At 41.9% G+C, this 24,367-nt stretch overlaps 3 protein-coding genes across 4 annotated transcripts; 1 reads left to right on the top strand and 2 right to left on the bottom strand.

Annotated features, from left to right (window-relative positions):
- Positions 1-9: 9 nt before the first annotated feature.
- Positions 10-3,151, bottom strand: gstz1 (glutathione S-transferase zeta 1). 2 transcript variants are annotated; one of them, XM_086049140.1, is made up of 9 exons: positions 2,959-3,151; positions 2,577-2,628; positions 2,143-2,210; positions 1,992-2,072; positions 1,781-1,906; positions 1,621-1,696; positions 1,502-1,554; positions 1,372-1,421; positions 10-194 (listed from the first exon to the last, which is right to left on the bottom strand). In XM_086049140.1, the coding sequence occupies exons 1-9, from the start codon at positions 2,986-2,988 to the stop codon at positions 68-70; spliced, it is 663 nt and encodes a 220-aa protein (XP_085905266.1). In that variant the 5' UTR covers positions 2,989-3,151; the 3' UTR covers positions 10-67. The 2 variants fall into 2 exon arrangements, with proteins under 2 accessions (XP_085905266.1, XP_085905267.1); XM_086049141.1 differs by lacking the exon at positions 2,959-3,151 and adding an exon at positions 2,715-2,936.
- A 161-nt stretch (positions 3,152-3,312) lies between these two features.
- Positions 3,313-11,415, top strand: aldh6a1 (aldehyde dehydrogenase 6 family, member A1). The gene is made up of 12 exons (XM_086049135.1): positions 3,313-3,472; positions 3,787-3,828; positions 3,921-3,995; positions 4,214-4,375; positions 4,451-4,529; positions 5,063-5,365; positions 6,000-6,121; positions 7,332-7,521; positions 7,798-7,979; positions 8,547-8,726; positions 9,355-9,453; positions 9,539-11,415. The coding sequence occupies exons 1-12, from the start codon at positions 3,413-3,415 to the stop codon at positions 9,641-9,643; spliced, it is 1,599 nt and encodes a 532-aa protein (XP_085905261.1). The 5' UTR covers positions 3,313-3,412; the 3' UTR covers positions 9,644-11,415.
- Positions 9,503-18,190, bottom strand: LOC147137547 (basal body-orientation factor 1-like). Its single transcript, XM_086049136.1, has 11 exons — positions 18,060-18,190; positions 17,730-17,982; positions 17,598-17,663; positions 15,165-15,308; positions 15,002-15,082; positions 14,701-14,771; positions 13,216-13,360; positions 11,885-12,366; positions 11,715-11,819; positions 11,143-11,190; positions 9,503-10,956 (listed from the first exon to the last, which is right to left on the bottom strand). Exons 1-11 carry the CDS (start codon positions 18,101-18,103, stop codon positions 10,860-10,862), a joined length of 1,536 nt encoding a protein of 511 aa, XP_085905262.1. The 5' UTR covers positions 18,104-18,190; the 3' UTR covers positions 9,503-10,859.
- Positions 18,191-24,367: the final 6,177 nt, after the last annotated feature.

Below are 24,367 nucleotides of genomic sequence, written 5' to 3'. Positions count from 1 at the left end.
AGAAAGTGATTATGTTCAAAGTGTTTTTATTTAAAGCTGTACAAAGTGTGGCAGTGCAGCCTTTCTCCTACGCTCGCAGCTCAACAGGCGTGTCTGGCTGGCATGACGGATGGCTCACTTGGAAAGCGTCGATCTTCGCTAAGGTTTGATTTAGCCTTTGGATAGTTGGATACAAGCTCATGTCCACTTTAAACCTGCAGAATACAGTACACATACATCATCTGAGGCTACCAATGTAAAACTAAAGGGTTACATTCAAGGGGACATTTTATTTTTTTTTAAATAATGTAGGACATTTCCTAGTTATTTTAATGTTATTTGGTGCGGGTCGGGTGTCTATATGGCAATGTGAACATGTTCCACGAAAATGCTTTTTTTCTTTTTCACACTTTGAGGCTCTGCCTCTACTATAGAAGCACATAGACAACCACTGTTATTAACCCATTAAGGGTGGGAGTGCATAACCGTTTAAGGGTATTAAAGCCTGGAGAGCGTATACGTTATTTTCTGTTTTTATCCAATTTTTGTTCTCTTGACCAATGAAATGCATCAGAATATATACGTGACGGTCTTTCCAGTCATAATGGTGGACGCCATCGATCGCGGGAGCTTTGAAATAAGTAACGGCAGTGATACAGTATAGACGATGCGCTTGTGGTTTTTGAACCAGTCGAACGTGATATATAGTTAAGATATATGTTTGTAGACAATGACAATATCGACGTCTTTGTAACAAAATAGAGGATGGTAATTAATTACCACTCAATTTTCAAAATTAAAAATAGTGCTTCTCTTACACTGACACTTTATTTTAACATCTTCGATTGAAACAGTAAAGATGAATAAACTCGGTTTTGTGTGCCAGCCACATGTCTAAGGTCTCATAATCATTTGGAATTATGTTTCTGTCTACTACAGGGACTGAGATATTAATTATTTTGTAGGTGTTGAATTTCTGGGAAAACTCCAGATTTTCAAGGGTAATTCCAAAGACGGCCTTAGGTTTTGGGGAGCTGTTGAGCCAGGCACTTTAGGCCTTAATGGGCTAAGCTAGGCGAAAACGAAACGGCCAAATGCCTGCCCACTGGCTGTCAGTCTAATGAAAGTGAGGCTCGGTATTCGCTCAGTAGTATGTGGGGTGGGATTAGGATTGGCGCGCTGCGAGAATCAAAACAGGTCAAATTCACGAAAGCAAGAAATATGCTCTAAAAATACGTCTATAATTCTTGATCGTTGGGGTATTTTGACGAAAGCATGCCAAGACACCTGGGAACTGTTTTAATTCTGAAAGAAAATGAATGTCTTTTTAAAACATATCTTGAGCATTGTGCAGTTAAAGAAAAAAAAAAAAAAGTATCTCCCAAATTGTACCTCTCTGCATTGTAGACTTGTGGGACCAGACAAATGTCAGCCATGGATATCTAAAAGGTAGGATGACTCCAGTCAAACTAGCCCTCAATATTTCATGCTCTTCATTATCATTTTATTTCAAAGTTCTTACCTCATCGCCTACGCAATATTTCCCAGCTGTTTGCTTCAGCAAAGGCTCAAGAGCTGGATGAGGGCAAATATGCACATGATTAATATTCAAATTACTTGCTGCCGATGTCGGCTACTGACCTTCAAAACCTCGATTAATGAAGTGTTGCGCCCACTGCACCTTCTCTGCTCCAATCTTTTGGATCACATGTAGATTCTGAAACATCCAACAGAAGAAGTTTATCAGTGATGTGACATCAATGTTGTGTCCTTGTGAGCTGAAGTACTAATAATAGCTCACCTGCAGCGGTTGTATCCCAGAGGCTATGAGATCACTTATCATCCTAACATAAGCCCTTTTTTGGGGGTCTAAAGGCAGGAGGCGCGGTTCAGGCCTTGTCTCATCAATGTACTGGATTATAGCCAGCTGTGTGGGCCAAACAGTATTAAAATGTCACATCTAAGAGAAAAAACACTTGTTGTGAAGAACTAAGTTGTTGGGTGGGACTCACCGACTGAGAAAGGGTGATGCTGTCAATTTCAACTGCAGGTACTTGCTGCATTGGGTTTAAAGTCTTGTACTCCTCTGTGAGCTGTAACACATTTTTGTAACTAAAAATGTCCCTTTTGGTTTATATTTTTGATCGCTCATGTAAGATGTACCTGCTGACCTCCATCTTTGATCAGGTTGACTGGCACCTGGTCATATTCCATACCTTTCAGGGCGAAAGCTGGCGCACAAAATGTTTGATATCACTAAATGATAAAATAGGAAAGTGGAGAGCAGCACAGTGACCTAGTCACTAAGTCCTAGTGGTTAGCATGTCTATCTCCGAGTTCTGAGGTTCCCAATACACCTGTACACTATGCTTTCCAAAAGCATGCATATTAGGTTAATAGAAGACTATAAATACTAAAACAGGTACGACTGGGTGGGAATGGTCGCCTGTTCCCTGCGAATGATTGGGGGCCAGTCCAGGGTGTAGCCTTCATCTTACTCAATCACCTGTGATGGGCTTCGGCTTACCAGTGACCCGATGAGGATAAGCGCTATAGTGAATGGGTGGAAAGTAGAGAAAGGTCAAGGAATAACTTACCAATGCGCACCCGCCATGAGCAAGAGCTTCTGAAGTATCCATGGAGGACAGGCTGAATGAAAACAGAAGGACATAGCGTCATTACAAATATAGATCTCGAGTGTTCCAAATCATCCTTTTCAGTTTCTTTTGGTTCACCTTGGTTTGTTCAGACATAGCTTCTCAGTCTAGTTTGCGCACTGCACAAAAAAGCCCAACAAAAAGTTCTATCGAGTTGACCACAGCCACGTCCTCTCACAGCCAATAAGATGTGTTCCTCACATCCCTCCTACCTACTCTTTGGTCCATGACTAAGCAACATTACTGTCGCATCTGCTTTACGTTAGCCACCATGAGCAAACAGGAGGCACGAGTAAACAGTAACAATTCGGGAGTGCAGTACCTTTGCCAGGAGAACGCAGGGCAATCGCATATTGGGGGCAGGCAGGGTTAGCTTTTTATTTCTTTAAAGCTTGCTCATTAGTGTCGTCTTGAAAGCGCCCCTGTCATTCAGTCCCAAAAAGTGTATGCGCTTGTACTTAATTCTACTTGAGCCACAAATGTTGTTGGTGGTGGTGTTTTGGAAGCATAAATTAAAACCAGGGACCGGAAGTGTTTTGCTCGTCGATTGGTCACAATCAATTTTGGAGGCGGGATTTCGCAAAATGTCTACCGATTATTGGACCGAATCAACCAACGTCAACCAACCAGGCTCCCCTTTTAAATTTTGTGCGGGCCAATGGTGAGCTTTAAATTTACTTAAGCCCCACCTATTCTTAAATACCGCTTTAAAGTGAAAACTGAGCGCGGTCGTCTTCAGGTCAACCTACTACTCTACTCACCTGGGAAGTTAATTTATGTGGACATACATCTCCACCATGGCCTCCTTACCTTTAAGATCAACACTGAAGACAAAGGTAAGATTGAAAACTTTTGTTGTACAGGCAGTAGGGTGTGCCACTTGCCAAGTGTTTACAAACTCTAAGAGGTCATTGGATCTTAGACTTGTTTACACACTTCTCTCAGACAGGATTATCTTCACTTGTGTCCTCTCCAATATAATTTTTAAGCACATTTTAAGAATTGCAGGACTTGGCCTATCACAAATATTTGCTTATTAATCCTGTGGGAGGACTGGCTACAACTGGAAACAACCAGTTGTGTGCAGGTTATCTATCTAAATGATGTTAACACAGCCTCACATTAAATTACATTATCTTTTTTTAAACAGGTCCTGTTTAAAGCTGGCCGCATGTGCTACTCCTCCTCTATGGTTAATTTACTCATTTTTACATATTTGCACATAATTTCCATTTCAACATAAAATCTGTTGTAAATCACTTGTTTTATCATAACTTCTCACAGCCCACCACTAAGCTGTACATCGATGGGAAGTTTGTTGAATCCAACACATCAGAATGGATTGATATTCACAATCCTGTAAGTATTCAATCATAGAAGCAACATAATTGGCATCTTAATGCTTCAGTCTAAGATGTTTTTTTTTTAATCCCTCGAGTACAGACAACAGGTTTTGCCCCAGACATGCAGTTTAAGTGATGCAAATTTGTGTCCGGGGTGTAACCAGTGCACTCGATTTAAAAGGCCCCCACTGACATCAACTACTCAAATATTCATGCGGTTAATCTGCACCACAGGCGACCAATGAGGTGATCGCCCGTGTACCAAAATCCACACAGCAGGAGATGTCTGCTGCCGTCAACTCCTGCGCCAGGGCCTTCCGCTCCTGGTCCGAGACCTCAATCTTGGCTCGGCAGCAGGTCTTTCTGCGCTATCAGCAGCTCATCAAGGACAATATTGTAAGGCAGACGGTTGAATAACGTGACTGTTTACCCCTGTGTTCCAACTGACATGATGGTCCAATTGTGTCTCAGAAAGAACTTGCCAAGTCCATAACAGTGGAACAAGGCAAGACACTTGCCGATGCAGAGGGGGATGTGTTCAGAGGATTGCGTAAGTAACACGTGTGTGCATGTACATGTGTGCGTGTCTGTGCTTTAACTTCTGGTTACACAAATGGTTAATGAGTTATGTCGGCCACTCAGAACAAAGGGCAAATCTCTCCGTTTGACCTTTCAGTCACAAACTATCATAAAATTTTGAATGCCAATTCAATTTATGTTTAGAAAATGTGCTCAGAAGAAGAAATTTCATTAGTGCCGGAGAGTGGAGGAAGTCGTGTTTAGTTGGTGCCTCTCAGAATAAAGATTTAATCAGGTAAAGGTGTGACTTCTCCGTGGTTTTAGAACATAGCCTTGCTACACCGGTGCAGAAAGAATGCAAAATAGTTCTAATAATAGTTCTTTTGGCAGCAGTGATTGGCTGGCGATAGTCCAGAGTGTCTGTCTGCTGCCTCTTGGTCAAGTTAATTAGTTGGAATAGGCTCCAGCTCACCTGCAAACCCCATGCGCTTTGAAAAATGGATATATGTATAAAGTCTGAGGCTGAATGAATTGCAATCAAGTTAATTTCTTCTATGCTCTCAGAGGTCGTGGAACACGCCTGCAGCATCACCTCTCTGATGCTTGGTGAAACTCTGCCCTCCATCACCAAGGACATGGACACGTACACGTACCGCCTGCCCCTCGGCGTATGTGCCGGCATCGCCCCGTTTAACTTCCCTGCCATGATACCGCTTTGGATGTTTCCCATGGGAATGGTATGCGGCAACACGTACCTCCTGAAACCTTCCGAGAGGGTGCCAACGTGCGCCATGCTGCTGGCCAAGCTGCTGCAGGATGCCGGTGCTCCTGACGGGACCCTCAACATCATCCATGGACAACACGACGGTAAGAGTTTGTCTAGCAGGTTTGTCTATTTTAGGATTTCCAATTCTTGAAAATGTTATACAGTGGAAGTGATTCAAAATATATTTTGAGCATTTTGAACAAAAATATGTGACTAATTGAGGACCACCCAAAAAGGTTTTTGTTTGCCTGTAGTTGCCACGAGATGGTGCCAAAGCACTTTTTTTTTTTTCCTAATGGACAAAGGCTACATGCTTGCCCTATGTCAGGTGACATTGGGCAAGAGTCAGCATACAGCTTGCATTGGTCATTAGCCATTCACAGGGCACATATGGACAAATTAAATTAAATCTTCAATAATTCTAACATGCATGGTTTTGGAATTGAGATTGTGATAAAACCAACACAGGGACCCCTCAACTGTGAGGCAGATAGGCTTAATTAGCATAGTAAAATGATCACCTCTGTACAAGTGCCTAAACTTGACATTGGAAAAAGTGTATGGATGCTTGTCTTTGCTATTTGTACTAACTGCAGTTGCTTGACTGCATGACACAGTAGTAGGACCTCACAGTATTTCACACACTAAGTCACAATGTGACTCATATTCATTGGCCATGTCTCCGAGTGTTTGGTGTCAGTGTGTCAAGTTTTATCTCCATTCTTCCTGCCGCAGCTGTGAACTTTATTTGTGACCATCCGACCATCAAGGCCATCAGCTTCGTTGGCTCCAATCAGGCGGGCGAGTACATTTACGAGAGGGGCTCCAAAAATGGCAAGAGGGTGCAGTCCAACATGGTGAGTGGTAACACATGATGCAACACAGAAGCCATAACATTTTGAAGATGAACACTAGGTGGCAGCCTTATACAACACGTTCTTCTTTTTGATTCTGATCCCAGTATTGATGGACTGAAGGATGCTGCATGCAATTCACTAGATTTATGTCGAGTACTGTGCACGTATGTCTTATGCCATTAACAGTTCCATAATGACAGAACATAAGTAGCTACGTCTTTTTTGTTTAATTGGAATACAATCACAAAGCTCTCAAACAGATCAAAAGTAGAAAAGGCAAAGGTATGAGTATTTAGTGTGTAGTTCTGCTGTTAGCGCATGCACCTCAGAGCCATTCGTAAGACTGTGCAATCCAAGCAAAACACCAAATTAAGACAATGTAAAGACCAGTGGAACCTCCGAAGTTGCAGTTGAGCAAAAACGTTCTTCACAATTTTGCCTCAAAAGTCAAACAAAACTCACAAGCTTACAAAAATTTTTGACACAAAGTGTGATAACTATAGAACCATAATTTGAATATATTGGTATCAGTACAATATTAGCAATATGACTGTTTAAGTGTCCGTTACGTACAAGAAGATTTACAATATACCTAATTTCAGCAATAGGGCTACCTCTGAAAGGCCACAAGGTGTCGGTGTTGCTCTGTAAACGCCTTCCGATTCACTTACCCAGTACATGTGTCAGGTATTTGAATCAAGTTTGAGCAGTTTGACTTTATTTTAGTTTTATTTTCTGGTGGTTAAATTCTGTTTTTACTTGTGATTTTTTTAAGAATGTTAAGTAAAACTGTAAAAAATACTTAGCTTCTCATGCACCACAATATTGACCAACATAGAAAAATCAGTAGAGTAGTAGACCTACAGTAAGTGTTAAAGATGTTTTATTCCCAAAAAGTATTTTAAAAAGTATTGTAAGCTACTGTAAAATGTGCACAGTTTGAACATTAACTCACTCACATAACAGATTGTGTTTGATGTTGAGTTTCAACTGTAGTGACGACAAGTCTCTCCAAATATCTAACTATATTTGTTCTATTAACTGTTTCATTTCAAAATGACCGCTGTACAAAGAAAAATTTTTTTTCAGAAAAACAAGGACACAAGTCATGGCCAAAGACCTTTGCACAGAACTGTGCGCTTGTCCACTATGCCATGATATCAAGTCAGTGAAGTCAATCTGAAAATCAGCTTTCATCCTGTACTTGTAGGGAGCAAAGAACCACGGTGTGGTGATGCCTGATGCCAACAAGGAGAACACTCTGAACCAGTTGGTGGGGGCTGCGTTTGGGGCTGCCGGTCAACGCTGCATGGCTCTGTCCACGGCCATCCTGGTGGGCGAGGCTCGCGGCTGGCTGCCTGAGCTCGTGGAGCGCACCAAGGCTCTGCGCGTGAATGCAGGTACCCTTCAAGTTCAATTCCCTATCTAGAGCTGCTGATTTTCCTGAAGGCCTTTTGACCAAGCATAACTATCTTAGAAAAAGAGAGAGGAAGATTTTCACCAATATGACGCACAGGAAACCCTCATGTACAATTTCTGAGGGAGTTCCTTGGGCTGCCCCTTCTGTTCTGTTATTTGCGTGCTTCTGGCTAATGTTTTGGAATGTCGCTACCACATCACGCGAGCGCCGCCGTACATGTAACCGTATAACTGCTTGTTTCTGGGGGCCCGCTCAGGAGACCAACCTGGTGCGGATGTGGGGCCGCTGATCTCTCCGCAGGCCAAGGAGAGAGTGTGCAGTCTGATCCAGAGTGCCGATGACGAGGGCGCCGATGTGCTTCTGGACGGGAGACGCGTGAAAGTAACAGGTTACGAGAACGGAAACTTTGTGGGTCCCACCATCATTGGCAACGTCACAGTATGTATTTTAAACCAATATTCTAGTGTTTCCCAACCTTTGAGTCATGGCAAACAATGGGACTGTTGAGTTGAACAAAAGGCTGATTATATTTGGAGGAAGCCTATTTCTCATTCCATTTCATAAATGGCAGCAAGTGGATATACAGTACAAGTTAATTGACCGGTAGATAAACAAAGATACATTATTGATTGTAAATAAATCATTTGTAAGACCATTTCGGTGAAATTGGATGATTTCCCTCGGCACAGTGGTCGGGAATCTCTGCAATATACGATATTTTAGAGCAGCGTGGTAGCTGAGTGGTTAGAACGTCTACTTTACAGTTGAGAGGTCCTGGGTTTCGAATCTCTGTAGGCGGAGTTTGGATGTAGTTTTTGCAGGTACTCTGACGTCCTCCCACATTCCCAAAACATGCTAAGGATATTGAAGACTCTAACTTGTCCATAGGAGTGAATGATTGCCTCTATGTGCTCTGCATTTGGTTGACTACCGATCACCTGCTAATGATGACAAATGCTATCGAAAATGGATAAGATATTTCACAACCACTTGTCGGTTCCACAGCCTCAGATGAGGTGCTACACTGAGGAGATTTTCGGACCCGTGCTAGTTGTCCTTGAGGCCGACACTCTAGATGACGCCATCCAATTGGTCAACGGCAATCCCTATGGCAACGGAACCGCCATTTTCACTACAAATGGCGCCACAGCTCGCAAATACACTCACGAAGTGGACGTGGGCCAGGTGGGTATGGATGACGCTCACTCTGTTTTGAAGCACAAAGTATTTGCGTCGCATCGTCATGGCTCGGTCATATTTTAAACGGGAAGCACCTCATATTAAAAATGATTATTTTCCACGTCTAGTATAGCTGTTTGCCCCTGACCAAAATGTCCACATTCAATCAAAACACAGCGACGTGTTCTATTAAAGATGAAGGGATTCCGAGGGTCTTGTTTAAGCATGGCCAGGCGTCACCCTGTTTGTTTGCCGGTGGAGCCCAGCCATGCCGTGTTTGCTGTTCACATGTCGGGGAATGCTGTGCAGGCCGTGTGCTCCTCTTCGCTTCAACAAACAAAACATTTTCCCCTCTATCCTCTTTGCCAACAATCCATGGTTTCCAAACCTATTTGTGCCTTCTCGAACATTCTAACCAACCGTGCCATGTCTCTTACACTTGCAACAAAGATGTCCCCCCCTACCACCCCCCCTCTTCCCGCTCAGTGCTTACTTTGTTTGCAAAACTGCTTATTTAAGCCGCAAGTTATCTTTGTGCTGGTGCTTGTCCCTGCAATTTAGGCCCTAGGGGGATTTTTATAAACCTCCCAAACATGGAATTGTCTGTAAAACACAGTTTTGCTTTTTTTTGCAGGTCGGAGTCAATGTTCCCATCCCCGTGCCTTTGCCCATGTTCTCCTTCACAGGATCAAGAGGATCTTTCAGAGGCGACATGAACTTCTATGGAAAACAAGTAAGCAAACAAATGTTTTCCGATCCTGCAACGCAAAACAAGCTCGCACTTGTAGACAAAAATTGTATTCTTTATTTGTGTCCAGGGCATCCAGTTTTACACACAGATCAAAACCATCACTTCCCAGTGGAAAGCCGAGGATGCCACACTCAAGAGTCCTGCTGTTACCATGCCAACAATGGGACACTAGATAACCCATACTGACCACCGGACCTGGAAATGTCTCCGAAAAATTATGACTGCTCAGCGACTCAACGGTACTTCATAAACGGTAGACTTTATAGTAATTCTGATAGTATTCGGGCACTCTCACCACACTCCAGTCAATATTTTTTATTACCAACCAACCTGACACAACTTGAACAAAAGCGTTGGGACACCTTCTCATTACTACTACAGGTACTGAAAATATGGAACTGTTGTACAGTGATCACCGCCATTTCACCATTCCTGAATAGGTGACTCACAGAACCTAACTACACGATAATTAGGTAAACATATTTGCAAGAAAAACTCATCTATTCGCACATTTCCACATTTTTATGCCATTTCTGTCACGCCCTAACATGCCTCCCAAACGCCATTCTCCTTCTAAGATGGCATGTTAAGGAACAGTGGCTCACATTGGCCACTGGCCAGTTCAACAGTGAACAGCAGCATGACATGATGGATGATTTCGGTAGAGATCCAACATGCAGGGTGAGGTTCCATGTTGTGTTGATGAAGAAGGAAGCAAGGAGGTAAACTTCTCAATGTAATGCAAAGGATGGCCCTGATCGCAATTGGCAGTGATGTGACTCCCATTAAGTGCCCAACTAAAAATGGTTGTTTGAGATACTGTATACTATATGTATTAAAAAAAAAAAAAAAAAAAAGACGGTGCATGTGCCACATGGTTTAAAAAAAAAAAAAAAAAAATGCACCGGTAATTAAATGGAAAATAGGACAAGAGCAATTGGTATTTTTGTGGGTTATAAAGCAAGGAGATGCACGCCTGCGTCCTCTTGCTGACTTTTTTTTCTTCCTTTTTGTTTAAAAAATGTCCGTTCAAGTACAAAACATTTGTGAGGTCAATGATTTTGGCCAGACAGTCACAATCGCTGTAACTCATTCCAAAAAATGTTTAACGGGGTTGGGGTGAGGGATGTTCTAACTGCAGAGAGGGGGGGAAAAAAAGAGGCTTTCCCCAAACTCTTACCACAAACCTGGAAGCTTAGAATACAGAGCAAACAGTCCAAAATCTCTTGTTAACTTAAATCATTAACAGGGTGAGTCCAACACTTAAATAAGGGATTAAAATATTGTAAGGGAAAACAAACCTCATGTTATAATAGTGTTAATGTGGTACACACGCAGTTGAGAGACAAATCAAAAGCTTAATGATGGACAGCAAGTCCACGTGGAGTTCATGTGGTGCGTCTCTCCGCCAGGCATTTGCTGTTGGTGGGTAGGAGGGAGTCAGGCGTCTGAGTAACGAAGGTTGACAGGGCGCAGGGCTCCTCTCTAATTCAGAAGGAATTCATTATCATTATACATGCAAAAATGTATCAGATTCATCATTCATTTCTCACAGCACAGCGTCTTTGCAGCTAAACATGGAATGCGGGGCCCAGTAAATCTGTGCAGGCTTTATAATTGCAAGGATGAGGTACAACTTTTATTTCCGGAACATTTCATTTGGTGTCTTACCCAGCGACCTGACTGTCAGATGAGGACGCCACCAGATTGTTGGCTCTCCTGGCAGGGGAGTGAAGAATTACAGTTGAAGCTCATTCGTTGTCTCTGTCCACATGAGCCTAAAGATGTTCTGTTAGTCCAGTGGACTAAGTGCTTCTGTGATCTCAAGCCATTCATCCAGATACGCTGAACTGTCCCTCTCAAATCATGTTTCCAGCTGCTCTCTGACCGCAAATGTTCAAAGGACTAAATAAACTTAAGCGTACACGTGAGGAGGAGCCAATAGCCTGCAAGCGCGTTGACGTGACCAGATGTTTGTTTCTATTTTTACTATTGTGCCCAGACTCTTTTCTTTACTCTTTTTAAGCAGCAGGATGGAAAAGAAAATTGGTTGAAGCCTAACTGCTGTTTTATGGAATCCTCTTAAGCAGAGAAAATGACTGTTAAAAACATTAAAAACGAGGGAGGACTCACCAGAAGTTCAGCCTGTGCTAATGTACGAGCTGCTGCACTTTATTCCTGCTTTCATTTTGGGTAAGGCTTACAAGCGATAAATAAGCAGACCAGTAAGAGAATTCATTTACCTTGGCCTTTGTCTATTCATTTTAGCAAACAGCAGGCGCAGAACCTGCTCCCTTTGTTCCCAAGTAAGATCTGAAATTTCCACTTTACTTCCTGGTTGATGGTTCCTGAAAGAGAAGTTCTGTTTCATGAGGAAGAATGACCTCACGGAAGCGATGGGATGATGACGTACCACCGTGCGGCCTCCTCCATGTCAGAGTAGACCGAGTTGGTGCTACATGCCGTGTTCTGGAAGGTGCGGATGGGCGGGAACTTGATTCTTCCTGCTGTGGCCTGTTTGAGTGTCCAGCGATAAGCCTGCCGTGCCTCCTTTTTGTACTGAAGCCGACTGGCCGCTATCTCCTCCTTCACCTGAGCCAGAGCCTCGTGGAAAAAGCGCTCCAGCTCAGAGCGCTGCTCCATGATGGCGCCGGCTAGCCTCTTGATGTGCATTAGCTCCTTCTCCCGCATGGTGAGCACACTCTGAAGCTTTTCTAACTCTGCCTTGCCGCCCTGGCAGCTGAGCAGCATCTTCTCCTCGCAACGCACTTGTTCATCTCTTTTATGTTCCAGGGTCTGCTCCAGAGAAGCTACTTTTTCTTTCAAATGAGTTAACTCTTCTTTTTGGGCCACCATCAGGGCTGCGTTTTTCTTTGCTAGCATGTTCAGTGTCTTCTGGTAGAGTGGACATAAGAAAAAGTCATTTTACTTTTATGCGCAATATGTACAGTTATTGGGCTTTTGGGTGAAATTTCAGGATAAGCCTAAAATGCACTAGAACCTTTACAGGTGAATTTAATTTGACCTTCTCTAAACTTTTGACTGTTTGTATCAGTGCTTTTTGCACAGCTTGCTTTTAACTAACATGGAACTGAACGGCAACAATTACATCTCTCTGTATTTTGACCAATACATTCAGGGTTCAATTAGAATTGGTATTTAAATTGTCCTCTTTATCATGCTGTTCACACTGTGACAGCTGAGACAAAAATGACACCTAAAATGTGATCAACAGTACTTTGCCATTGTAAGGCTTTAATCGCTAAATTGTCAGAATGAACAATTGGACATGTGCTCAGAATTTTAGAAAAGGTCAAATTAAGTTCACCTGCGACGGTTGTAGCGCATTTTGGGTTCATCCTGAAATTTCATCCAAGAGCTGAATATCACTAACTTTTTGTGGGTAGTGTAGATGGGAAAACAAATAGGCAATTGTATCCCAAGCTTGGCTGCTGAGTCGGGTTTGATTTCCAACAATTTACTGTCAGAGACATATGTGAATGCAGCCAATATTTATTTGTATTGGGAGAAACCACTGAACCTGTAGGCTAGTGGAAACTCACCACAACCACAGAACTCGGAGAGAGCCTGTGCAATAAATACACAGAAGCAGAACAAGCAAACAACAAGGCGGGAAGCCGCCTGAATTAGACGTTTCATAACGACCGTGATTGGAAAAATGAGAAATCTTTATATCTTAGCATTGCCTAATAATAGCAGCCTTCCTTTGGCCCCAAGTGTTACCTTGTCCATTGCCAGGGACGTGTTTTCATTTGCCAATGAGTTTGCCAGTTTGTGCAGCTCCTCTGCCTCCTTCATGTGGTGCTTCAGTGTCTCGTTGAGACGGACGTTCTCCTTGAACACACAGCGCGAGGCGTCGTCCAGCTGTCTGAAGGGCCGCCAGCGCAAACAAGTTAGCCCAATAATTAGTCATTCGGAGAGAACATTTGAATGGGAGGGTAGTACTATGTATTATTCATTTCTTTAAAAGCTTTATAAATAGTTTAAAAGATTGATGGGCAAAGTGTGGCCCACGGCTCCTTAAGATTCTGTAGTTCGGCCCAAAATTTTTATTGGTTGTTCGACATTGAATAAATTCAAAGCTTTCTGTCCAGATCAAGCTAATTTTGTTCCCCCCCCCATTCCAGATAGGCAAACACTCTCTTCATGTCAGCCAACATGAGATTGTTCCTTGTTTTTGTTCGCTCAGTCCATCATTTTTTTTTTGGGGGGGGGTCAATGTTAAAATGCTGAGCGGCTATGCTCCTCCTTTCTCTTTAAACTGCACAGCGTCTTTCAGCTCTACAGATAGAATGCCAGCTGAGATAATGAGCAGGTCATCTTTTGACAGTAAGTTTTGAACTAATTAGTAATGTTTAAAGGGGAAGTCAACCCCAAAACCCCCAAAAGTTCTTGACAATAATATGTTCTATGTGCCTCCACTAGTTGACTAAACATGGCATTCTGATTAATATTGTTTGTGAAATACGAGTTAACCCAAACATATTTTTTCAAGAATATGTTCTATGCAAGCCCACTAGTTGAAACAAGGCATTCTGATAAATATTGCATTTGTGGAATAGGAGTTAATCCACTCGTTTTTAGCCATCTCCGGGGGCAGCCATTTTGTCACTTCTATTGACTGAAAATGGCTGAAAACTACCCAAGGCTCAAGTAACGACCAATCACGGCTGACCTGTTTTCTGAAGCTGAGCCGTGATTTGACCTTACCTGAGCCCTGAGTAGTTGTGATCATTTTCGGTCGACAGAAGTGACAAAATGGCCGCCCCCTGAGATGCTTAAAAATGGGTGGATTTTGCTGCTTAACTCATATTCCACAAACACAATATTAATCACAATACCGTGTTTGGATTAGTCAGGCTAAATAGAATAATATTGTAAAGACAAAATTGTGACAAAATTTCCCCTTTAAACTTACTTTACAGTGTACCGGTAATAGGAAAAGACATGTTTTGCTGATATTTTTTTGTTAGGTCAAGTGTTAGCTCATTGACCAAACTGAGCCTCTCACTCTCCTCCCTGAAGGCCCTTCTGGGATGTGTGGGATGTGATTGTTGGCTTAGTCCATTATCGAGCACATGACCGACCAGTGTGGCTCAGAAACAACATAAAGTTTGAAATTACATATTTACAAGACCAAAGTAGTTGTTCTTTGGTTCTGAATATACAATAAAAGATTAAAATTAGGCCATCAGTGGGCACACTCACAAAACAGCTTCATGGTGGGCTTGCTCCTCCACCTGTGCTATCATTTCCTCTGCATCCCTCTCCAATCGAGCCTGCAAGGAAGTTTACTCTTAAACACAGCCAAATAGTATTTTAATCAGTTTCAGGGGGAATTTATGACACGGATAAAACAATGTGAACATTATACATCACAATTATCATAACCAAAATGATCACAATTAATACAGTATTCACAATAATTCAAATTTGAAACTAAAATTCTAACCATCTGAAATATAATCACAACTTAACTGGGAAACCGTCTCGTGAATTCACATGATACCTTTTCTTTGAAGAACCTGTACTCCATCTTGCTGAGGTTTTCCCTGTGCTCGTACTCAGCGAGCTCCATGCTTTTTCTGATCTGTAATGTAGTTATCATACTTGTGTGTCAAAGCCATGAGAAACGAGATTTTTTTTTTTTTTTTTTAAATAGTGTTACGCACATCACTGAGCTCCTGCTCCAACTCAGCTTTTCTCGTCTGGAACTCCTCAATCGTCCTCATTCCATCCTGTATTGTCTCAAACTCACCGGCTCGCTTTCTGAACAATTCCTTCATCTCGCTGATTTCAAGTGTGTAATGTTCAATCTGTTGAAAGTATTAGAAAAAATTTTAATGTGAAAATGTGCCTAAATCAGTGTGGTCCAAATCCGGTCCTCGTGGGCCAATTATCTTGCATATTTTAGGTGTTTCCCCTCCTCCAACACCCCTGATTCTAATGATCCTGAGGGCCCTTGAGGACCGGATTTGGACACCCCTGGTCTAAATTATCACAACCAACGTCCCATCTACAAACTAAATCTTTTCATGAGTGGGAGAAGTTAGGGAACAAGATCTGAGTACCAGATCCCACCGTGTTAGAAGCGCGCCAACGTAAGGTCATATCAGTTGAACAAAATACCTCAAGATACCACCAGAGAAACCAGTACTGTATATAAATGTGACAAAGTGACCAAAATCACAAGAGATTTGCAAAACATGCATACGCAAACATGTACATGATGACTAAATGAGAGGTTATCACCCATTTGATGACATATTTGGGCCAAATCCACATCCTCTTCACATAGCTATGTACAAGTAACATTTGGCAACTTTATGGCATCAATCTACACATAAAATATGGGCTGCTATCTTACAAAAAGGTCATATTTACATCAGAGTATTCCGCAAGCGATGTGGTCTCACCATTTGCACATTTTTTTATAGTGTAATTCTTTGGTTGAATCAATCAAAATTCCAGATTTATGCTGTCTAAGCCCTCAGCGGCTCAGCCAGACGCCTATTTTGATGGGGAATCATTGTATTGCCCAAAAATGCATATAAGCAGCGTCTTCCGAGTCGACCACATGGCATTTAATTTTCTGACATATGTGACAGCCGCATACATGTCTAAAACGGAGATGTTTCCAGACTGTGCCTCATTTTCCGACGCCATTTTACTAGCATGAAGTAAGGGCTGCAAGTTGGAAAACAGATGCAGGCCGAAGTTGCTTTGACTTGTAAAGCGGCTTGAAATTTGGTCAAGTCCGTCTGATTGCTCATTCTTTTAACCATAGGAAAGGTCAGTGCCGAGGATGTGTAAAAAGAGTCCACTTTGTGCATATAATGTAACTTAACAGAAGAGTTGAAGATGGCTATCAGGTAGCAACCATTAGTATACAAATTTACAAATGACAAATTTACAACTTTACAATATAACAGCACAGAAGCGTGCCACATGAAGAAGCTCGGAATCAATATTTGAAGCGACAAAAACATAAAACGTAAATAAAATACAATATGATCACCTGAGATGCTGGTTATTAAATGTATTAATATGTGTATACACATACAGGCTGAAATCTAATTGGACAAAAAAAATCAAATACCTAAATACACTACTGGAAGCAAGGCAGGCAAATGATACAAAATTAAGAGAATAGACTGTCGGGGATAAAGTAACACAGTTTCATGGAACAAATATTAGAAATCAGGTTGTAAATGTACATCAGAACTTTTGATAGTGTTTAGGCCAGTAGGGAGGCCTTTGCTAGCCCTGACAGCTGACCGCTACGCGTAAGTGACATCTCAGGTGTGGTGTACACACTTGTCGCTGTCCTTTTCCCACCAGGCCCTTTGAAATTATGCTTTAACGGCAAAGTTTAAAATAAACACAAATCCCGGAGCAGGAATATGAGTTTGCTTTAGCTTTATGACAGCTTTGTTTGGTTTGGTCTGACACAATAAATGTCAACACAATAAAACATTACTCTACAATAGGTTTTGGTTGGAGCTGCTGATCTCGCCTGTGAGGCTGGTAAGAAAGCAGTAGTTTATTGTTTCATTGTGGTTGTTGTTATCATGCACTCGCCAGTCACCACTTATGCCAACTTTTGCATTTTTGTTGCTAAATTTAGCAAATATTCACTCTATCCTAGCAACTATTTTCCAAAAAGCAACTAGCAACATTTTAATGATAGATAGATAGTGAAAAGTAATTAAAATGCTAAAAGGCACACATTTCCAATTTAAATGACCTGTAATAAATTTGTCATAAAATTTTCTGTTCTATTGGTAGATAATTCTGCTCAAATCAAGTAATAACATCCTTATTTCATTTGTGTTTTTTCTTTTTTGCAGTCCAGCATATTTTGAAAAGTGACAACGTAAAACGCAAACTACCCAAAACAAAATAATTTCCTCAGTCACAGCTGATTGAAAAGAGGGGGTTATTAGCTGCAAAAGTATTGTGGACCTCAATGAACACATTTCAAATCATATTGCTGTCGGATCATGTTTTACGTAATTACGCAATCACGTAACCACGCAATGGCAACGTTATTTAGCTACTTTTGGCAACAAATCCAACCGCTTTTTAGCACCACTGGTACTCACCAGTTTGTTCTGTTGCTCAAGAGCCTGTGCTTCGTGGCTTTTGAGCGTGTCATGAAGAATATTTATCTATGAGAAATAGACAAAACGTTAAAATGTTAGAAAGCCTGGACGTAGTGTTCCTTAGCTACTTACCTTCTCGTCTTTGGCGGCATCCCGCCTTTGCCAATGGACGGAGGCTTCAAGGATTTCCCGCTCCGCACGTGCAAGCTTGTTGACGAGTTCATTGTTGACACGAGCCAGCTGGCCACAGCTCTCGCGATACTCCGCGAGAGTCTGCTGGGTTAGCCGGAGTCTTACCTCCCATAGGGCAACATTGGTTTTGGCATTAACCAGGTCAAAGTCTTTGTCCGTTTTGGGCTCCCGATTTCCGCTCTTCTTTCCTTTTCTGATTCGAGGCAACAAGTGGAGGTGAAGCTTTGTCGCGAAATTGCAGCTAAAATAAGAACAAATGTTCGCACTCACCTGTTTTTTGTCTTTTTCACTTTGACGACTTTCTTCCTGTGCATTTTTTTTCTTCAAAAAATGCCAACCGGTAATATTACTAGTGGAGGTACGCAAATAATGGTGACAGCATCACCTCTACAACCTGCTCTGAGCGGTTGTGTACTGGTGTCGCCATGGAGACACTGTCCTTCAAAGAAGGCTCATATTTCTCCGCTACACGATCCTGCATATCAAGTGGTAGTCACTATTCACAATTTGTACTTATTTTAAAGTTAAACAAGTAAAATTACCGATTCGAATCGAATCCTATATTAAAAGTCCAAACTGTGACATGAACAAGTACAAAAGTTAAAAAAAAAAGTTATAGTCTAGTATATGTATATATGTAATTTTTTTTTCTTAGACAAGATCTCTACAATTGGCTCAGGGTTTTATACTAAAACGTGTTCTTAGAGATTTGCTATTATTGTGAACTGACTAAAAATGCTAAATTAGGTAATGGTAGAAAATATTAAATAAGAAAAATACACATTACCTGCATATGCAAGACACAAATTTCATATTGGCTACGAATCCTTCTTGGAACTGACAGCATCAAACATCCATCCATCCGAACTGGACAGATCCAGGAGTATCTTTGAGTCTGTTATGCGTCTTTGTCATTCTTGCGCCCCTGCATGTTAATGCGCCTCATTGCACCGCTGTAGCTTCACTTCTGTTGGCAGCTTATTCAATTTACCATGTTTACTTTGAACTCTGGGCTCCACTAACTGACTCAAGTCTTATATTCAATCATCATTTTTTAAATGCATTCAGGACCCAAACCATTCAGTGATTTATAGACCATCCATCCATCCATCCATCCATCCATCCATCCAAAAATCTGCTTAATTCCAATAGCTTTGTACTTTATTACTTCCCACCACTGGGATCCTGGACAAGTTGTCCTATGTGAGTGTATTTTCCAGAGAGGCAATTTCTAGTGATGCATCTGGGAATCCAGTGAGGTTGGATGATTTCCCCAGGCCACATTGTCAACACAGCTTATTTCTTTAGCAGACCAAATCCATTGAAAAGTGCAGACAATGTGCGTGGATGTGGAATGTGCACAAGTTGAAAAGCACAAAGACAACATTGAATCATCAAAACCTTTTTTTTTAAAGCTTTACCAAACCGAAATGACTCATTGTTCTGTGTGACACATATGGTATCTTAAAGTTACTGTAAATGGTAAATACCACAGCAAAGAGAACATTTGCAACCACACGTGAAGCTTTTAGCTTGAGCATAATTTGTTTTTGGTCAGATTGAAAGCACTTTTATGTTTGTTACAAATTTACGGCAGCACAGTGGACTCGGGGTTAGCACGTCTGCCTCACAGTTCTGACGTTCGGGGTTCCACTCGGCTCCAGCCTTCTTGTGTAGAGTTTGCATGTTCTCCCCTTGCAGGCATCGGTTTCTCTGGGTACCCCGGCTTCCTCCCACATTCCAAAAACATGCTTGTTGGATTCACTGACGACTACATTGTTCCTAGGTGAGAATGTCTTTTCTGTCTAGATGTGCCTGGCGATTGACTGGAGACCGTGTGTACCTCGCCTCTCACCCAGTTTGCTGGTTTAGGCCCGAGGTCACTAATGATTAAGTCACGGCATCCTGAAAATATGTCGGTGTTGTGTTGGATTAAATAGGAACAAGTTTCACACTATAAAGTCAATTTGTGAGTACGTTGAGATGATGTCATCATTATTTCCAAAGATATACCTTTTTTGACATCTTTGTTGGGTGGTGTGCCGATAGGTTTTTCTAATATAAAACGGGTGCCTTGGCTCAGTAAAGGTTGGGGAACACTGCACTAGAGGACTGCGTCGTTGTCCTTATGCGAAAAAAAAGGCACAGTTCATTCATAATTGTAAACCACTACATTATCCATGTCATCTGTTTCAAGAGTACTAAATGTCACCCATTGGTTAATCGTCAAACCATACTGTACACATGATATTGCAAAAAGTGTTGGGTGTAGCTACACTTAAGTGGATCATATAGGGTTGTTCAGTGCTCTAGCATGGCGAACAGAGTTTGAAGACTAAATTTAAAGGTAATTACTATGACAGTGAGGAGAGAAAACTGAAATAACCCCGAACATTTCAAATCTGTCATTATCATTGGAATTGTAATGACAAGGTTTGGGCCTCTTCAGTGGACCTTAAGGGGTAGGACACCCACAAACATGGCATTCCTGAGGCCAACCTTGCAGCATATTAATGATATATTGCACTGTGTAGATTACAAAGCTGAGGTCCCTTCTTGCGCTTTACGGTTTCACTTAACTTGAAGCAAAATACCAACCCTGGTATTGAAACTGCTTCTGCTCTAAAACGCTGTTGGTAATGTGCTGTGTCATGCCATGGTGGTGCACTTTTATAGGGCACCCGAACATGATTTACAGCCCGTAGTGGCACATTTCTAAAATAACTGGTGTAAATCTGCCCTCATATGACATTTTAGTTGGAAGGGCAGTTCTATTACATGACTTTATAATTGAAACACCAACCTTGGTGTGCACCGCTGAAGAAGCCTATGATTCATGGCTGCTCCCCTCAATTGCCCATAAGTGGATCAGTCGCTGCTATCCAAACAATGTATAGTATTCATTGTATGGGCACATTCCTTGCAGCATGTCTGAACCATTGTGAAACATTCAGACATATTTCAACAAAGCAAGTCATGTCTTTGACAACTTTGGTTTGTCTGTCTTTTTGCAGGATCATGCAAAAACCATAAATCCGCAAAGCAATTCATGTTTTGACCACCTTTGTTTATGTGTCCCTTTGCATTACAGTGGAACCATGAAATGTTCAAGAAATATGCCTCTAAAGTTGCACAAACGTGACATTGAACTGCCATCATGCACCAAATCACATAAGACCTCAATTTAGCTGGTGAGCCTCCATCTTGGAGAGCATCACAGGCTCAATTGCAGACATTTAGTTTGCTTCTTCTTTGTTATTTGTGCAAATCTTATTCCAAAATATGTAAAATACGTAGTTACAGTACAAACATCACTGGATTGAGTGTTTTTTTTTTTTTTTTTTTTTTTTTCAGGAGTCACTCATTTCAAGGAATGAGCAGCTTCAACAAGGGCTGTTAAGAAAAAAGACAAGAGAAGAGCAAAAGAATGGTAAGGTGACGTGAGCAAATTCACATTTTAGGCAGTAAGACTCCAGTGTCGTCCCTTGTTATCAAACATGGTGTTTTTTACATTTATAGATCGTAACGTCTTTTTACACTTGTGTGACAATTAACAATTTTAAATGACACATGCATTTTTCCACAATTAAAAACACTCCCCGGGTGTCTTAAAATGTCATAACCCAAGGATCAAAAGTGTATCGTTCACTTTTTAGTCATTTTGGAGAGAGCTGCTAAGTGTATGCCTGTCCCCATAAAGACAACATCCATTGTTTTATTGCATATTTTCACTCTTGGGGCCCTATTTTCATGCTCAGCGCAAGTCCAACGCAAAACACGGTCTAACGCGTGTGCGCGTCGGTGGAGTTTTCTTTATTTTTGTATTTTGTAGACAAGTGCAATTACAAAGGGCTGTATGCACCGTTGTGGGAGTGAACACAGCCACCTCGCTTCCCGGGCAAAAGAAGCAGCTCCTCTCATTCCCTTTCAATTCAGCACAGAAAAGGCACACACACTCTTGGGCGTTGCAGTCCATGCAGAAGATGGAAGTGCGCAAAGTGCATTTATAAGGAACTGCAAGCCGAGCTCCCCTTGTGGATGATTTGAAGTTGGCCAGGGCATTCACAAATTGGAAATTGCCTTCCACCCTGATCATTCATGTCCGTGGACGGTTAATGAGGACAATATTGAGAATGGCTGGATGGATGTGTCCTACAACCATTTGTGTTTGACTATAGGGGCTCCAGTCTGTAATGCAAGAACTGTACTAAACTTGACGGTAGCATTGGTATCCAAAAGACCAATTAAATGTCGTCGCACACCACATTAAAGGAATGTTTTCCATTAAATTTGATAGCGATTTGTCCTTGTGAATTCCTCATCAACGGGACAACTTACAAATCCTGATTTTCCCAAGCAGAACTCCCAAAGAAGGTTCACAGAAAGGGCTGTCGGAACCCCCAATCAGTGAAAACATGACTGTCTGGACAACAAATCAGACTTGGCAAGGTCTGACATCTGTGTTCGGTGATGCAGAGCAGATCATTCAGCTCTCAGACTGGAAAGAGCTGAGTACCAAGAAGATATTCTCATCCTTGTAATTTCTGAGCGTGATCATGTTACATGTTAGCCACAATCACAGCGCAGATGTTGTATTCCAATGATATGTATGGAGACGTCAGACGATGTTGTGGTTGCACATCATATTTATAGTAGATCGAGGTTTCGAGGTGACTTCCAGTTTGTGTTCATGGAACATGTCGCAACCTATGTGCCTCCAAATGCTTTTTTGACCTCTAAGGCGGAAAACTGAGGACACATTTATTATGTTGAAATTACGACTATTCACATTTAATTGAATGTTGCCTTTTTTTTTTTGCGGCACATTTAATATTGAACATATGACTGTTGATGTGCCCTTGAACAAGGCATCAATCTCCCACGCCTATCTCAAAAGGCACAGGAGTATTTCCTCAATTTACTGCAGAGCGTGAGTTGAATTTTCTCATGAGGAATTATAATGAGTATGGAAAAATTAATGACACGCACAGCTGTACTTCTGCAATACATGTGCCAGTGTTTCAGTTACTTGTTGTACGAGTGCCATGATCACAGTCAAATAAGGGTACATGGGCACACATCATTGAGAGGCCCTGCACATGTACGCTTTGATAGCGGCAAACGACCACTGCGGTGAACCACAGGCTTGAAAAAAGTAGCCACAGTATTTAGAGAAAAGGAAGGAGGAAGAGAGTCCAATATTTTTAGTTCAAATTACAGTGTTGGAACAGTGCTTTGCACAGTTGAGTGTCCTGGGAGGGGAATGGCATGATGGGAGAATGCTGATGCCAAGCCCCACCCCACCCCGCATATTGTCCTCTCTGTGGACTTCCTGCATTCTCTGTACCCTAGTGCAGGAGTTCTGCCCTCCCATTACCCTTGACTGCACACTTTCTCCCTCAGTCGCCCGCCACATGAGGTGAAAGAGTGAACCACATGTTAGGGCCGCCGCGGTTGGGATAGGGTCACTATTGCAGGGCTCTTCGATCTCTGCGAGTAGAAAAAAAGTTCAAGTAAGGCAGGGGTGTCAAAGTCAAATGGACGGAGGGCCAAATAAAAAATGTAGCTACAAGCCGAGGGCCAGACAGATTGAATGTTCATTGAATTTTTTTTTTTTCAAATGTCCAGATTGGATCGGGTCCTTGGTGCCTGCTGATGACGTCACGCTTTATAACATATTTCTGTAATATATTTCTTTGCCTCTATGTTTGTCACCCCCTGGCTGTTGTGTTTGTATGTTCTCAGTTACTAAATAAAAAATAAAATAAAGTACATTACTGATACTTTTGCGAGGCAGCTCATACGTCACTTCCGCTTATGAGAAGAAGCCACTGCCCGTCTTATGCGAAACAACATCAGCGGAACGTTTGCGTTTCTCATGCCGAACTGGCAGCAATTTTGTGGTTGACTCAGGTTGCAAGATTGTATGTACTATGTACTGTATATAATGTGAAGTATTTCTTGATAAAATGTGTTTCCCATTCCGAAAGCCACGAAACGTGATGTCTTCAGTCGGCACGTAGACGACCGGAGGACGATCCTCACAAAAGTAGCGGTAATGTTCGTTATTTTATTTTATTTTTTATTTCATCACTCAGAACATACAAACACAACAGCCAGAAAACCTTCTTGCGGGCCGGATGTGGCCCGCGGGCCTTGACTTTGACATACGTGAAATAAGGGAACTAAGGCTTGTTCCACATCTGTGTGAGACTGCAGCGGGACGTGCTTGATCCATGTGCATCCCGAACATGCCAAAAAAGAAGAAAAAGTGCAGATGATACACTTGCAGCTCTGTTTGTGACAGCGTTCCAAACACCCACCTACAGTAACTGCACTCGGGCTGATTCATTCTCTCATGAAACGTGCCTTGCTGCCCAAATATGTTGCCCTACTAAGGAAAAGAGCCTGTGGCCGATCCAGATGAATGGGAGTGAGATTCTAACATTCTTTCAACTTTTGTGCCAGCTGGAATACGGATCACATTTGCATATTTTAAGGTTGGTAAGACGGTTGCACTTTTAATGTGGTGATTACTGCGCGACTATGAAAGAGAGGTTAAATGGGTTTTGGAGAAT

The sequence above is a fragment of the Filicampus tigris genome, chromosome 13 (genome assembly GCF_054856515.1).
Source record: "Filicampus tigris isolate MCC_2025a chromosome 13, RoL_Ftig_1.0, whole genome shotgun sequence".
Classification (NCBI taxonomy): domain Eukaryota; kingdom Metazoa; phylum Chordata; class Actinopteri; order Syngnathiformes; family Syngnathidae; genus Filicampus; species Filicampus tigris.
The sequence above is the reverse complement of the archived record's forward strand: the minus strand, read 5'-3'. Positions and strand labels throughout refer to the sequence as shown.

Coding starts and splice junctions, on each gene's coding strand:
- gstz1 (XM_086049140.1), bottom strand. CDS start 2,988: ATGCGATTGCCCTGCGTTCTCCTGGCAAAG. Junction 1,907..1,991: donor GCATCACCCTTTCTCAGTCG/GTGAGTCCCACC, acceptor TGGCCCACACAG/CTGGCTATAATCCAGTACAT. Junction 195..1,371: donor CAAGTCTACAATGCAGAGAG/GTACAATTTGGG, acceptor TGTATTCTGCAG/GTTTAAAGTGGACATGAGCT.
- LOC147137547 (XM_086049136.1), bottom strand. CDS start 18,103: ATGCACAGGAAGAAAGTCGTCAAAGTGAAAAAGACAAAAAACAG. Junction 14,772..15,001: donor ACAGGTTCTTCAAAGAAAAG/GTATCATGTGAA, acceptor ACTTCCTTGCAG/GCTCGATTGGAGAGGGATGC. Junction 10,957..11,142: donor TCTGACAGTCAGGTCGCTGG/GTAAGACACCAA, acceptor CTTCTGAATTAG/AGAGGAGCCCTGCGCCCTGT.
- aldh6a1 (XM_086049135.1), top strand. CDS start 3,413: ATGTGGACATACATCTCCACCATGGCCTCCTTACCTTTAAGATCAACA. Junction 3,996..4,213: donor GGATTGATATTCACAATCCT/GTAAGTATTCAA, acceptor TCTGCACCACAG/GCGACCAATGAGGTGATCGC. Junction 6,122..7,331: donor AGAGGGTGCAGTCCAACATG/GTGAGTGGTAAC, acceptor CTGTACTTGTAG/GGAGCAAAGAACCACGGTGT.